Here is a 13,243-nt window from a genome sequence, read left to right on the forward strand (position 1 = left end):
AGGCGGGAATATGGGCTGCTCAGCTTAGTAACCAGACAGGCTGGCCTTGGGCTGCCAAGTTCGAGGGATCTTTGCCGGGTAATCTGTCACATCCTTTCAGCAAACTGAGGCCTTTTACATGACTAAACCCACCTGACTCTCGCAACTGGCTGAAATTATTTCATAGGCACAAGGTGGCAGAGCTGGGTCAAAACCAGGTGTTTTCCAAAGCCAAGGTACAACCCTGCGGAGAGCTGCAGTAACCCAGGCCCTAGGACAGTGATGGCGAACCTTTTGAGCTCCGCGTGTCAGCATTTTGAAAAACCCTAACTTAACTCTGGTGCCGTGTCACATATAGAAATTTTTTGATATTTGCAACCAGAGTAAAACAAAGATTTATATTTTTGATATTTATTTTATATATTTAAATGCCATTTAACAAAGAAAAATCAACCAAAAAAGTGAGTTTGTGTGTCACCTGACATGCGTGTCATAGGTTCGCCATCACTGCCCTAGGACAACCTGTATCCTAAACTAAGAATCAACAAGGAAAAATACCCTGAACCTCCCAAACCAACCTACTTTTAAAATTCCCACCTCATCTAATTCCCAATAAACACACTGGGCAGCATTGGGGGGAAAAATCCTTTTATTTCCCCCCACATTTTTGCTCTCCACTTTCTGTAACATCTCTTCCAACTCAGAACCAAGGCCCAAGAAGTTGATTCACACCTGGAGAGAAAGAAAATAAAAAAAACAGAGCAGGTGAGAGAGCCCTTGGGGGAAGCTCTGGCTTTGCTGCAGAAATTGAGGGAAGAACAGAGGAAGTGACAACTAGAAACAGGGACAAGCCCTCCTCCCAGCTGGGATGGCCTCTGGACCCCAGGAAGTATCCCTTTTCCCGTCTGTTCAGATCTAGGGAGGCCTGGTCTCTCTCCTCCACTCAGCCAGTCTCTTCCTCTCAGCACCAGTGGCCCATGGCCTGCAAGTGTCAAGCATAGCATCTTAGCCTGGCATCGCGGTGCCTCATTTCCTGTCTCAAGTAGGTGGCTGAAGCAGTCAGGCACAGCCCTAAACAAAATAAGCAAAGTTGTGCCCTAGCCAGTTTGCCTCAGTGGATAGAGCATCGGCCTGCGGACTCAAGGGTCCCGGGTTCGATTCTGGCTAACAGCACATGCCCAGGTTGCAGGCTCGATCCCCAGTAGGGGCCGTGCAGGAGGCAGCTGATTAATGGTTCTCTCTCATCATTGATGTTTCTATCTCTCTCCCTCTCTCCCTTCCTCTCTGAAATCAATAAAGAAATATATTTAAAAAAATAAGCAAAGTTGATCTTGAATGTCCTTCCCTGGACTTAAGCTGTTTCTACTATTCCCACAGTTATGTCCTAAGGCACAGCAGCCAGCTGAAGCTAAGAACAATTTAAGAACTGGATGCAGGATATATGACTCTCAAATTGAATGAGAACCATCTAATGGTGAGAATATTTTACAGAAACATTTTTTTTCCTCAATGAGCTGATACACAAACTAGTTAGCCAATATGTTTCCCACTCCCTGCTGCTTTTGTGTTCCTCAAAGATTCTGTTAGCAGAATCAACTTTCTCTAAAGGCAGTGATGGCTAATGGAGAAGAGAAAGTGCATGTAAAGTGCTGGGGCACATGGTATGTGCCTAGTAACAGGCATCATCAATCAATTCTTTTGAGCTGTTCAAGATGACTTTTACAAAATTTGAGTCATAAAACTGGATATCAGAATTTCAGGGCAAAAGCAAGACAAGCATTATTCATATCCAGGACACATCATCAAATCCGAACCCTCTTAATTCACCACTGTTACCAAAAAGCTTCTTGGATGTGAACTAGATCTATGGGTGGATCTTAATATCTAAATGTTAATGGAAAGAAGTTAGTCACAAAAGAATATGTATGATTCTATCTACATAAAGTTCAAAAATAACTAAAACCAAATCATATTGTTTAGGAATGGCTCTATGTCAGTTACAATTCCCACTCCCACCCCATCCCCTGTTCTCACAGGACTGGGGCAAAGAACCTTACCTGAGAACAAGACAGGAACCAGACCAGTGCTCTCAGAGCCGGGTTCTAGACCAATAGGACTCCCGACGAGGGTGGAAGCACACAGCAGTAAAAAAGCAAAGAAGGCCACAGAAGAGAAGCAGGAAGGAGCCCAAAACCAGCAGCCTGGAGCCACACAGGGCCAGCTCCTCCTAGGGGTGGGCACAGGGAGGGACGGAGAAATGAATGAGACAGAGGGAAGACAGAGAATCTTCCCTTAGGAAGACCTCTTACCCCCAGCCCGAGGCTATGGCGAGAAGCCTCCACGGAGGAAAGGGCTCTCCACATCCAGGGAGCAACTAGAAGGGACATGTTATTTCTATACAAGCTAATTGTCTCATGGTCTACAAACTGCCTTCTTGCCCAACATTGAACCTCCTAATAATGACTCTATGAGAGTTCACTATTATCCACATTTTAAAAACGTGCAAGCAGGGCCCAGTCTGGAAACCAAGATCTCTGATTCCAAGCTCCCAGGTGATGCTCCTCACCAGGGTGTTTGCAAATGTGAGGGAAGAGTATGCAGCAGCCTCCTAACTGTTCTCTCTCCTCCACTCGGCCAGTCTCTTCCATCCAGCACCATTGGCCCCACGGCCTGCAGTGTCAGGCCATAGCATTTTAGCCTAACGTTGCAGTGCCTCATGGTCAGGCTCCTGCATCTCTCCTGCCTCTTCCCCTAAGTCATTCCTCAGTCCCTCATCACTTTTCAATCTCTAGGCCTGTGCTCATGCTGGTCCCTTATGCCTGGAATGTATTTCCTTTTTCTTGAACCCCCTCTAGTGCATTATCTGCCCAAATATTCCTCATTCTTCAGGGATCAATCACTCTGACAGGGCAGAACAAGCCTGGGCCTGAGAGTCAGAAAGCCTAGGTTGAAGTCCTGCATCTGCCGCTTAAGTAGTTGTGTGGCCTTGGGCAATTCATTCCCTCTCTCTGAACCTGTTTCCTCATCTGTAAAATGGGATCGTAACAGCTACCTCAGAAGGTTATTTAAAATGAGATAATGAATCTAGCCCTAACCGGTTTGGCCCAGTGGATAGAGGGTGTCGGCCTGCGGACTCAAGGGTCCCAGGTTCGATTCCGGTCAAGGGCATGTACCTTGGTTGTGGGCACATACCTAGTGGGGGTGTGCAGGAGGCAACTGATCAATGTTTCTCTCTCATCGATGTTTCTAACTCTCTATCCCTCTCCTTCCTCTCTGTAAAAAATCAATAAAATATGTTTAAAAAAATAAAAATAAAATGAGATAATGAATCTGAAAGCACTCTGTTAGAACTACTGTGCACAATTCACTTTCTTAAATGCCACCATCTCCGTGAAACATTCTCTGAAAATGTTCAAGTTAGATTCAATTGCTCCTTGCTCTGTTTGAATAGTACTTTGCTCATATCTCTATGCTAACAATTAGTTTATTCTGCCTCTTAGTCCAGCTTCTGAATTCCTTTGAGGGAGAGGTCATGTTTTTTTGTTATTTAAAGACGTAATTAATAGTAATAGCTGCCATTTATCAGATTTCTATTATGTACCAGACATTGTACTAAGGACTTTAGATTCATTCTCATTTATTTGTTGGAATTAGGAGACAGTATCATGCTTTCCATTTTACAGATGAGGAAGCTGAGGCTCAGAGAGACTCAGGTGCTTGTTCAAGGTCACAGCCTCCCAGTCAGTATTACAAAGCCTATGTTTTATCTACTGGGTAAAATTGCCTTCAAGCCCTGGCCGGTGTGGCTCCGTTGGTTGGAGCATCCTCCCTTGCACCAGAAGATCGCAGGTTCAAGTTTGATCCTATTGGGGCCCGTACAGGAGGCAACCAATCTATGTATCTCTCTCACATTGACGTATCTCTCTCCCTCTCTCTCTCTCCGCGCCCACCCCCCCACCCCCCCGCGCCTTAAAAAAAATTGCCTTCAAGATACAGCATGCAGCATGGAAGTCTATGAAACCCTGACAACCTGAAGCTCTTACCGAGGTGAGCAGTTTGGTGAGCGCAAGGCCTTCCTGGCTCCAGACCCGGACACAGTCCTCAGCCATCCTAGGGCTCAGGGTGGCATTTCCTACTCCTTCCTCTGAGCAGGATATGGGTGGCTGGCTGGAGGGCAGGAGTCCTGGGACAGCACTAAAATACAGGCAGATCCCTGGGGTCCTTTCTGTGGTCACCCTGGCTGTAACGAGGACCAGCTCTCCTGCAGAAGGTCCTATGAGGAGCATGGGAGAGGAGATGGAAGAAAATGAAGGGTCGGGTGCGAACCATCCCTTTTCAGACTTCTATTCATTTCAAAGGCTTCCTACAGTTCCAGGTGTTTTAGCACTGGTTCTATTCAATGAAGTACTCTATACACCATCATTTACATCAATTAAAAATGAAAATAAGTAGGTACTAATATAAACAAAAATTAATTTAAATTAGCTTACAACCAACAAAACAAACACATCAATATTTACAAGGTTGCAGTGAACCGGGGATAGATACACATTGTCAATGTCAGTTTGTATAAACTAGTTCATCCTTTTTTAAGAAAGCCATTTTCCACTAGGTACAAAAATCCATTAAAAGGTTCACATCCGGCCCTGGCTTGTGTTTCTCAGTGGTTAGAGCGTCAGCCCACATACAGAAGAGTCATGGGATTGATTCCCAGTCAAGGGTACATACCTGGGACGCAGGTTCGATTCCCCGGCCCCGGTTGGGGTACGTGCAGGAGGCAACCAATCCATGTGTCTCTCTCACATAGATGTTTCTCCCCGCCGCCCCATTCCAATCGTTCTAAAAATCATTGGAAAAAATATCCTCAGGTAAAGACTAACAACACAACAAAAAAGGTTCACATCCCATTTCAAATTAGTGGAAAAATAGCCTATTCAGTTAATGGCCTTGGGACAATTCCATTTGTGAAAAAAGGTTAGACTCTTATCTCACACTATAAAATTAAGTCCAGATATATTAAATACCTATATAAACAAACAAGCAAACTAAAAAAACCCCAAAAACCTAAGTAAGTATTAAAAAAAAATATGGAAAAATATTTTCTAATTTTAAAGTTGGGAAACCCTTGCAAAAAATGTCACAAAATCTAGAAGCTTGAGTAAAGAACAAGAGCAATAAACTTAACCTCATAACAAATTGAAGTCTTTTATATAATGAAAGATAAGTTTAAAAAACACACACAAGAGTGCTTGCTTGGCAGCACATATACTAAAACTGGAACGATACAGAGAAGATTAGCATGGCCCCTGGGTAAGGATGACATGCAAATTCGTGAAGCGTTCCATATTAAAACACACACATACACACACATACACACACACACACACACATGAGCCCTAGCTGGTTTGGCTCAGTGGATAGAGCATCAGACTGCAGACTGAAGGGTCCCGGGTTCAATTCCAGTCAAGGGCACATGCTGAGGTTGTGGGCTCCATCCCCTGTAGGAGGTGTGCAGGAGGCAGCCGATCAACGACCCTCTCCCACTGATGTTTCTATCTCTCTCTCCCTCTCTCTTCCTCTCTGAAATCAATAAAAATGTTTATTTAAAAGCACACACAAGAAACAGACTGGTTAAAAATACCTATAATAGATTTAATTGGCAAAAGGTTTACTAGCCAGAATACATAAAGACCTAAAAATCAAGAAGATAAAGACAACGAAAGATAAGCAAAGAAAGTGAATAGGAAGTTCAGAGAAAACATGAAAATGGTAAATAAACTTGTAAGAAGATATGCAACCTCACTAGTAATCAGGAGAAAATAAATTAAAACAAGTAATTTCTTTGCCCATTAAATTGGTAAAAATGAAAAAGAGTGATAATAACAAGTTATTGAAGATTTGGAAAAATGGCCACTCTCAATTTGTGACATCTTTTAGGAGACAACTTGGCTATATCTGTTTCAATTTTAAATGGGTACAGGGAGGGACTAAGAAGATGCCTAACAAACTGTTAACTTGACAGGGGAGTTAGGAGGACTTTTACATCTGCTTTGTAACTTCTATTAAAGAGAGTACTCAGGGTGAAAAAAAAAAGGCGGGGGATCCATATCCTTTGACTCAGTAATACCACTTGTAGAAATTATTCCTAAGGACAGATTCAAGAGAAAAATACATACCAAATATTTATTGTGATTTCATTTTTAAAATGCCAAAAAATAGGAAACAATAAAGATGTCTAACAATAGGGAAAGCATTAACAAATGATGGCCTTACCACTAAATGAATCACTCTACACCATTAAAATAATAATGCTGGAGAAACCAAGATGGCGGCATAGGTAAATACCGGAAATTGCTGCCTCCCACAACAAATTCAAAAATACAACTAAAAGACAAAACGGACATCATCCAGAACTACAGGAAGGCGGGCTGAGTGGAAATTCTACAACTAGAAGGAAAGAGAAAAGCACACTGAGACTCAGGGGGGGGCTGCGGAGGTGGAGTGCAGAGGTACGGAGGCTCAAGCGCAGGCAGTAAGGGCTGGCGACTGAGGACGCGGCTGTCTTTTTGAATCGGGTGAGAGCCACAAGCCCCTGACTGCTCTGAACTCCAGTTCCGGGTGAGTCTCTGGGGACCTAGACTCATACGGGGAGAAACTGGACTGTCTGGAAGTGGGCAGAACTCGGGACTCGAGGGTGGCTTTCCCTCAGAGGTGCTTGCAGCAATTACCGGAACACTGAGATGCAGGGCCCCTTAGGGCAGGGCTGAGGATCAACCATAGCTGCTTGCTCTGCCCTGTTGATCCCCTGAGACCCCGCCCCACCCAAGCTGCGGCAGAGGCTTTTGCATATGAATGCCCTGGCCCTTTGCAATCTGAAAATTACCTAACAAACTGCAGCTGGGCCAGTCAGACACAGAACTTCCAAAAGAAGGCCCAAGGCCCCATAGCAGCTTGCATTGCTTCACAGCTGGGCCTCATTTGGACACCTCCAAACCCCAAACAAGGAAGGGGAATCTGCAGATCTCTTCGTAGCTCCTGCTGGGTAGCCTCAGGCAGAGGATAAATTAGCACCTCCTTAGATCCAAGAGCCAGTGTACCCAGGGGTCAGAGTGGGACTATCCAGATTACAACTCCTCAGATCCATAAGGGTCACACTCAGGGGGCAGACTCAGTGAGCACCAAAGCCCCATTGAAGCAAGTCTTGCCCCATAAGGGTGTCTTCAGCACAGAAGTTCTCCCACTGTAGACACAGCTCTCACGGCCAATAGGCCTGGAGGTCAATTCCTCTCAGTGATACCTACAACAATCAAGACTTAACTACAACAAGACTGTGCACAAAGCTCACAAAGGGGTGCACCAAGAGTGTCCACCTCAGGTAATTGGGGAGGCTGAGCCACTGGGCCCTATAGGACACCTAGCACACAAAGCCACTCTAGCAACACAGGGAAGCATAAAAAATGCAGAGACAAAGAAATAGGACACAAATGACAGAAATGGAGGAAAGCAAACGACTGGATATAGAGTTCAAAACCACACTTTTAAGGTTTTTCAAGAACTTTCTAGAAACCACCGATAAATGTAGTGAGACCCTCAAGAAATCTAGTGAGACCCTCGAGGTTATGATAAAGGACCAACTAGAAATTAAGCATACACTGACTGAAATAAAGGATATTATGCAGAGTTCCAATAGCAGACTAGACGATCGAAAGAATCAAGTCAAAGATTTGAAATACAAAGAAGCAAAAAACACCCAACCGGAAAAGCAAAATGAAAAAAGAATCCAAAAATATGAAGATAGCGTAAGGAGTCTCTGGGACAGCTTCAAGCGCACCAACATCCGAATTATAGGGGTGCCAGAAGATGAGAGAGAGCAAGATATCGAAAACCTATTTGAAGAAATAATGACAGAAAACTTCCCCTACCTGGTGAAAGAAATAGACTTACAAGTCCAGGAAGCGCAGAGAACCCCAAACAAAAGGAATCCAAAGAGGACCACACCAAGACACATCATCATTAAAATGCCAAGAGCAAAAGACAAAGAGAGAACTAAAAGCAGCAAGAGAAAGACAGTCAGTTACCTACAAGGGAGTACCCATACGACTGTCAGCTGATTTCTCAACAGAAACTTTGCAGGCCAGAAGGGAGTGGCAAGAAATATTCAAAGTGATGAATACCAAGAACCTACAACCTAGATTACTTTATCCAGCAAAGCTATCATTCAGAATTGAAGGTCAGATAAAGAGCTTCACAGATAAGGAAAAGCTAAAGGAGTTCATCACCACCAAACCAGTACTATATGAAATGCTGAAAGGTATCCTTTAAGAAGAGGAAGAAGAAGAAAAAGGTAAAGATACAAATTATGAACAACAAATACACATCTATCAACAAGTGAATCTAAGAATCAAGTGAATAAATAATCTGATGAACAGAATGAACTGGTGATTATAATAGAATCAGGGGCATAGAAAGGGAGTGGACTGACTATTCTTGGGGGGAAAAGGGGTGTGGGGGATGTGGGAAGAGACTGGACGATAATCGTGCACCTATGGATGAGGACAGTGGGTGGGGAGGGAGGAGGGTGGGCTGGGAACCGGGTGGAGGGGAGCTATGGGGGGGAAAAAGAGGAACAACTGTAATAATCTGAATAATAAAGATTTAATTTTAAAAAAATAAAATAAAATAATAATGCTTTCGTTTTTTGAACTAATACAAAAAACACACTGTCATAAGTGAAAAAAGAGAAATACAAACCAGTATGTACACTGTAATTACAATTGAGAAATGTACATGTAAAATCCTATAAGGGAACTCCCCTTTCTTCTGTGTTTCCCAGATCAAATCAGTCACCCAGTCCTGTCAATCTCACACTTCTGACATCTCTCTCAAATCAGTCCCCTTCTTTCACAGCACTGTCTTAGCTCAGTTTTTCTCATCATCTTTTTATTGCAACTACCTCCCAACTGGTCTTCCTGAATCTGGACACATTTCTTCCTGGCAGTCAGTCAACAAGTGTTATCTTTTTAAAAGAACAACACAAAAACAAAATCTTATTTCCCTGATTAAAATCTTTGAGTTTGCACAATGTACTAAATAAAGTCCAACTGCCTTGGCTTGACACATGAGCCCCTCCATGGGATTCTGAATGCTTCTTCAGGCTCATTACCTGCCACACACTCAATAATCCTTCCCCTGTACCAGCCAAACTAAACCCTTGGAAGCTTCTGAACATGCCATCATGGTCCCCATCTGTATGTCTTTGCATACGCTCTTCCCTCTGGCTGGAAGGACGTCCGCATAGCCCGGCCTCAAACCTCAGCTCAGGTGCTGTATCCTTGGAAAAGCCTGCCTTCACCATCCATGCTTGATAGATTTCTGAGTACTCCCACTGTACCCTGTGTTCTACTTCACACATTGAACGTTATTTATTTACTAGAGGCCCAGTGCATGGATTCATGCACATTGAAAGGAAATTAATTAGAAGAAATATTTTGCAGGTTGGGGAGGGACTGTAGGAGGGCTCCAGGGCATGTCCAGCCCATCTAGCCCAGTCCTGATAGGCCGGACTCCAGCAGCAAGCTAACCTACTGGTTGGAGTGTCTGCCCCGATAGTCAGTGCACGTCACAGTGACCGGTCAAAGGGTTGAACAGTTAGACACTTAACATATTAGGCTTTTATATACATAGATGTTCACATCTGTTTCCTTGCTAGATGGTGAACAACTTGAAACAAGGGTCCATGTCTTACAAATCTCTGTATTTCCCATGCTTGGTACATCGTAAGTGTTCATTTTACTTGTTTATTTATTTATTCATTCATTAAACGTTTTTATTGATTTCCAGTAGGTGTTCATTTTAAATTTTGTCCAAAGTAATCTTTAATGTTATTACTTTGTTTCTAGTCATTATTTTGTAAAAAAGTCTTCTTTGCAGAAGCAAAAATTGACAACCTGATCCAAAAATTCATATGGAAATCCAAAGAATCCAGAATAGCCAAAACAATCGTTAAAAAGAACAACGTTGGAGGACTCATATTTTCTGATTTCAAAACTTACTACAAAGTTATAGTGATCAAAACAGTGTGGTACTAACATAAGGATAGACATATAGATCATGGAATAGAACTGAGAGTCCAGAAATAAACTCATACATCTATGGTCAACTGATTTTTTTTTTAAATCCTCACCCAAGAAGAAGTTTTTATTGATTTTTAGAGAGAGGAAGGGAGAGAGAGAGAGAGAGAGAGAGAGAGAGAGAGAGAGAGAGAAACATCGATTGGCTGCCTCCTGTATGCACCCTGACCAGGGATTGAACCCATAATCTATGTATGTGTTTTGATCTGGAATCAATCCTGCAACCTTTTCATGTACAGAAGAATGCTCCAACCAACTGAGCCACCTGGCCAGGGCATGTGGTCAAGGGTACCATGACTACTAAATGGGGAAATAAGAGTCTTTTCAACAAAACATGATGAGACCACCTGCAAAAGAATGAAGTTGGATCCATCCTCACATCACACATAAAAATTAATTCAAAATAGATCATAGAACACTGGCTGGTGTAGCTCAATTTGTTGGAGTGTCGTCCTTTATACCAAAAGGTTGTGGGTTTGATTCCCAGTCAGAGCACATACCTGGGTTACAGGTTTGATCCCCTGTTGGGGCACGTGCAGAGGGCAACTGGTTGATGTTCTCTCTCACATTGATGTTTCTCTCTCTCTCTTCCCCTCTCCCTAATATCAATGAGCATATCCTCGGGTGGGAATTAAAAAAAATAAAGGATCCAAAAAACAAAACAAAACAATAAAAAATGTAAGAAAAAATAATAATTTTTAAAAAGGATCATAGATATAAATATAAAAGCTAAAACTATAAACTTCTTAGAAGAAAAAAATAGAAGTAAATCTTAGGGAACTTGGGTTAGGCAGTCTTCTTAGATATGCTGCTACCACAAGCAACAATAGAAAAAAAAAGATAAGCCGGAATTGATCTAAGTCAAAAACGTTTGTGCTTCAAAGAATACCATCAACAAAGTGAAAAGAACCTAGAGAATGGGAGAAAATATTTGCAAATCACACATCAAATAAGAGACTTGTAGCTAGAAAATATAAAGAATGTTTACAAGTAAATTAAAAGACAAATTACCCAATTTTAAAAATGAGCAAAGACTCTGAATGTATCTTTCTCCAAAAATATGCCAATGGCCAATAAACACATGAAAAAATGCTCAATATCATTAGCCACCAGGAAAATGCAAATCAGAATTACAGTGAGACACTACTTCACATTGATTAGGAGGGCTATAATAAAAAAAGACAGATAATAGTAAGTGTTGGAGTAGATGTGGAGAAATGGAACCCTCCTACACTGCTGATGGGAGTATAAAATGGTAGAGTCACTTTGAAAATACTCTGGCAGTTCCTCAAAAGATTAAACAGAGTTACCATATGACCCAGCAATTCCACTCCTGGTTATATACCCAAGAGAAATCAAAATACATGATCACACAGAAACTTGCACACAGCTGTTCACAGCAGCATTATTCATAACAGCCAAAAAGTGGAAACAATCCAAATGTCAATTAAATGATAAATGCACAAATAAAATGTGTAATAGTCATGCAGTGAATACTATTAAGCAAAATAAGTACAAAATTTATGTACTACAACATAATGCTAAGTGAAAGAAGCCAATCACAAAAGACCATTATTATATGAAATGTCCAGAATAAGCAAATCTACAGAGACAGTAAGTAGATTAGTGGTTGCCTAGAGTTGGGAGGTTAGGAGAAAAAGGAGAATGACCACTAACGGGTACAAAATTTATCTGGTAATGAAAATGTTCTAAAATTGTGACGATGGCTGCACACTTTTGTGAATATGTGAAAAATCATTTAGTTGTACATTTTAAATGAAATTTATGGCATGTGAATCATTTCTCAATAATACTATTACATGTCAGATACATTCCTTTATTCTTGCTCTTTGATCACAGATGTATACCTAGACAAACAAAGACCTACTCCACATATACATACACATATGTGACTCATAGGAGAATCTTAGAATAATAGTGTTGAAAAGGACCTCAGAAGTCACTCCCAATTATTTATTTATTTATTTAAATTCTCACCCGAGTGAGAATTTAATATTTTTTCCCCCACTGATTTTTAGAGAGAGTGGAAGAGAGAGGGAAAGACAGAGAGAAATACTGTATAGATGTGAAACACATCGACCAATATTTTTATTGATTTCAGAGAGGAATGGAAAAGGAGAAACAGAAAAGTCAATGATGAGAGAGAATCATTGATCAGCTGCCTCCTGCACACCCCCTACTACTGGGGATCGAGCCGGCAACCTGGGCATGTGCCCTGACCCAGACCAGGAATCGAACTGTGCGGTGTGATGAACTGTGACCTCCTGGCTCATAGGTCGACACTCAACCACTGAGCCACACCAGTCAGGCCATCTCCCAATTTTTTAGATAAGGAGCCTGAGGCCAAATCTCACACAGGAATTAATGGAACCCACCAACTCACTCTCACTCATTATTTTCCCAGAAGACTTTAAGCGCTTTGGATGATATCTAATTGTTTACTGTATCCTCCATAGCACATAGAGCTGTGTCACACACATAGCAGCACTGAAGACATTAGTTTAACACAGTGGTTCTCAACCTGTGGGTTGCGACCCCTTTGGCGGTGGAACGACCTTTTCACAGGGGTCGCCTAAGATCATCCTGCATATCAGATATTTACATTACGATTCATAACAGTAGCAACATTACAGTTATGAAGTAGCAACGAAAATAATTTTATGGTTGGGTCACAACATGAGGAACTGTATTTAAAGGGCCAGAAGGTTGAGAACCGCTGGTTTAACTGAACAGAACATGCTTCTTAGACATCCCTGAGAAAAAGCTGCCTCTATGACGAGTCGGCTGGAGGAATGAAGAGGGATGGCAAAGAACATTAGGTCAAATCTAGCCCATGTCATCACACCTCCAAGAATAGAATCAAAGAACCCCAGAGCTAGAAGGGGAGAGAGAAAACATAGAGAACCTACCCAGTGGGCATCGTTTTCACTGTAAGTATCTAGTCCTCATTACAGTAGGAGTGACTAAGGGATGTGCCTAAGGCAGGGGTGGGCAAACTTTTTGACTCGAGGGCCACAATGGGTTCTTAAACTGGACCGGAGGGCCGGAACAAAAGCATGGATGGAGTGTTTGTGTGAACTAATATAAATTCAAAGTAAACATCATTACATAAA

The 13,243-nt window shown here is 42.1% G+C and overlaps 1 protein-coding gene across 6 annotated transcripts in view; it reads right to left on the bottom strand.

Annotated features, from left to right (window-relative positions):
• Window positions 1–612: 612 nt before the first annotated feature.
• The window catches only part of TMEM219 (transmembrane protein 219), a 44,806-nt gene continuing 32,175 nt past the window's right edge, over window positions 613–13,243 (bottom strand). For all 6 annotated transcript variants that reach the window (XM_081089554.1, XM_081089556.1, XM_081089553.1 and 3 more), the window contains 3 exons: window positions 4,023–4,252; window positions 2,037–2,206; window positions 613–711 (listed from right to left, as the gene is read on the bottom strand). In XM_081089554.1, the coding sequence (XP_080945680.1) occupies window positions 2,069–2,206; window positions 4,023–4,252 (368 nt within the window). In that variant the 3' untranslated portion in view covers window positions 613–711; window positions 2,037–2,068. The remainder of the gene's footprint in view (window positions 712–2,036; window positions 2,207–4,022; window positions 4,253–13,243) is intronic.

Source organism: Myotis nattereri (genome assembly GCF_964212035.1).
Source record: "Myotis nattereri genome assembly, chromosome: 4".
NCBI classification, from domain to species: Eukaryota; Metazoa; Chordata; class Mammalia; order Chiroptera; family Vespertilionidae; genus Myotis; species Myotis nattereri.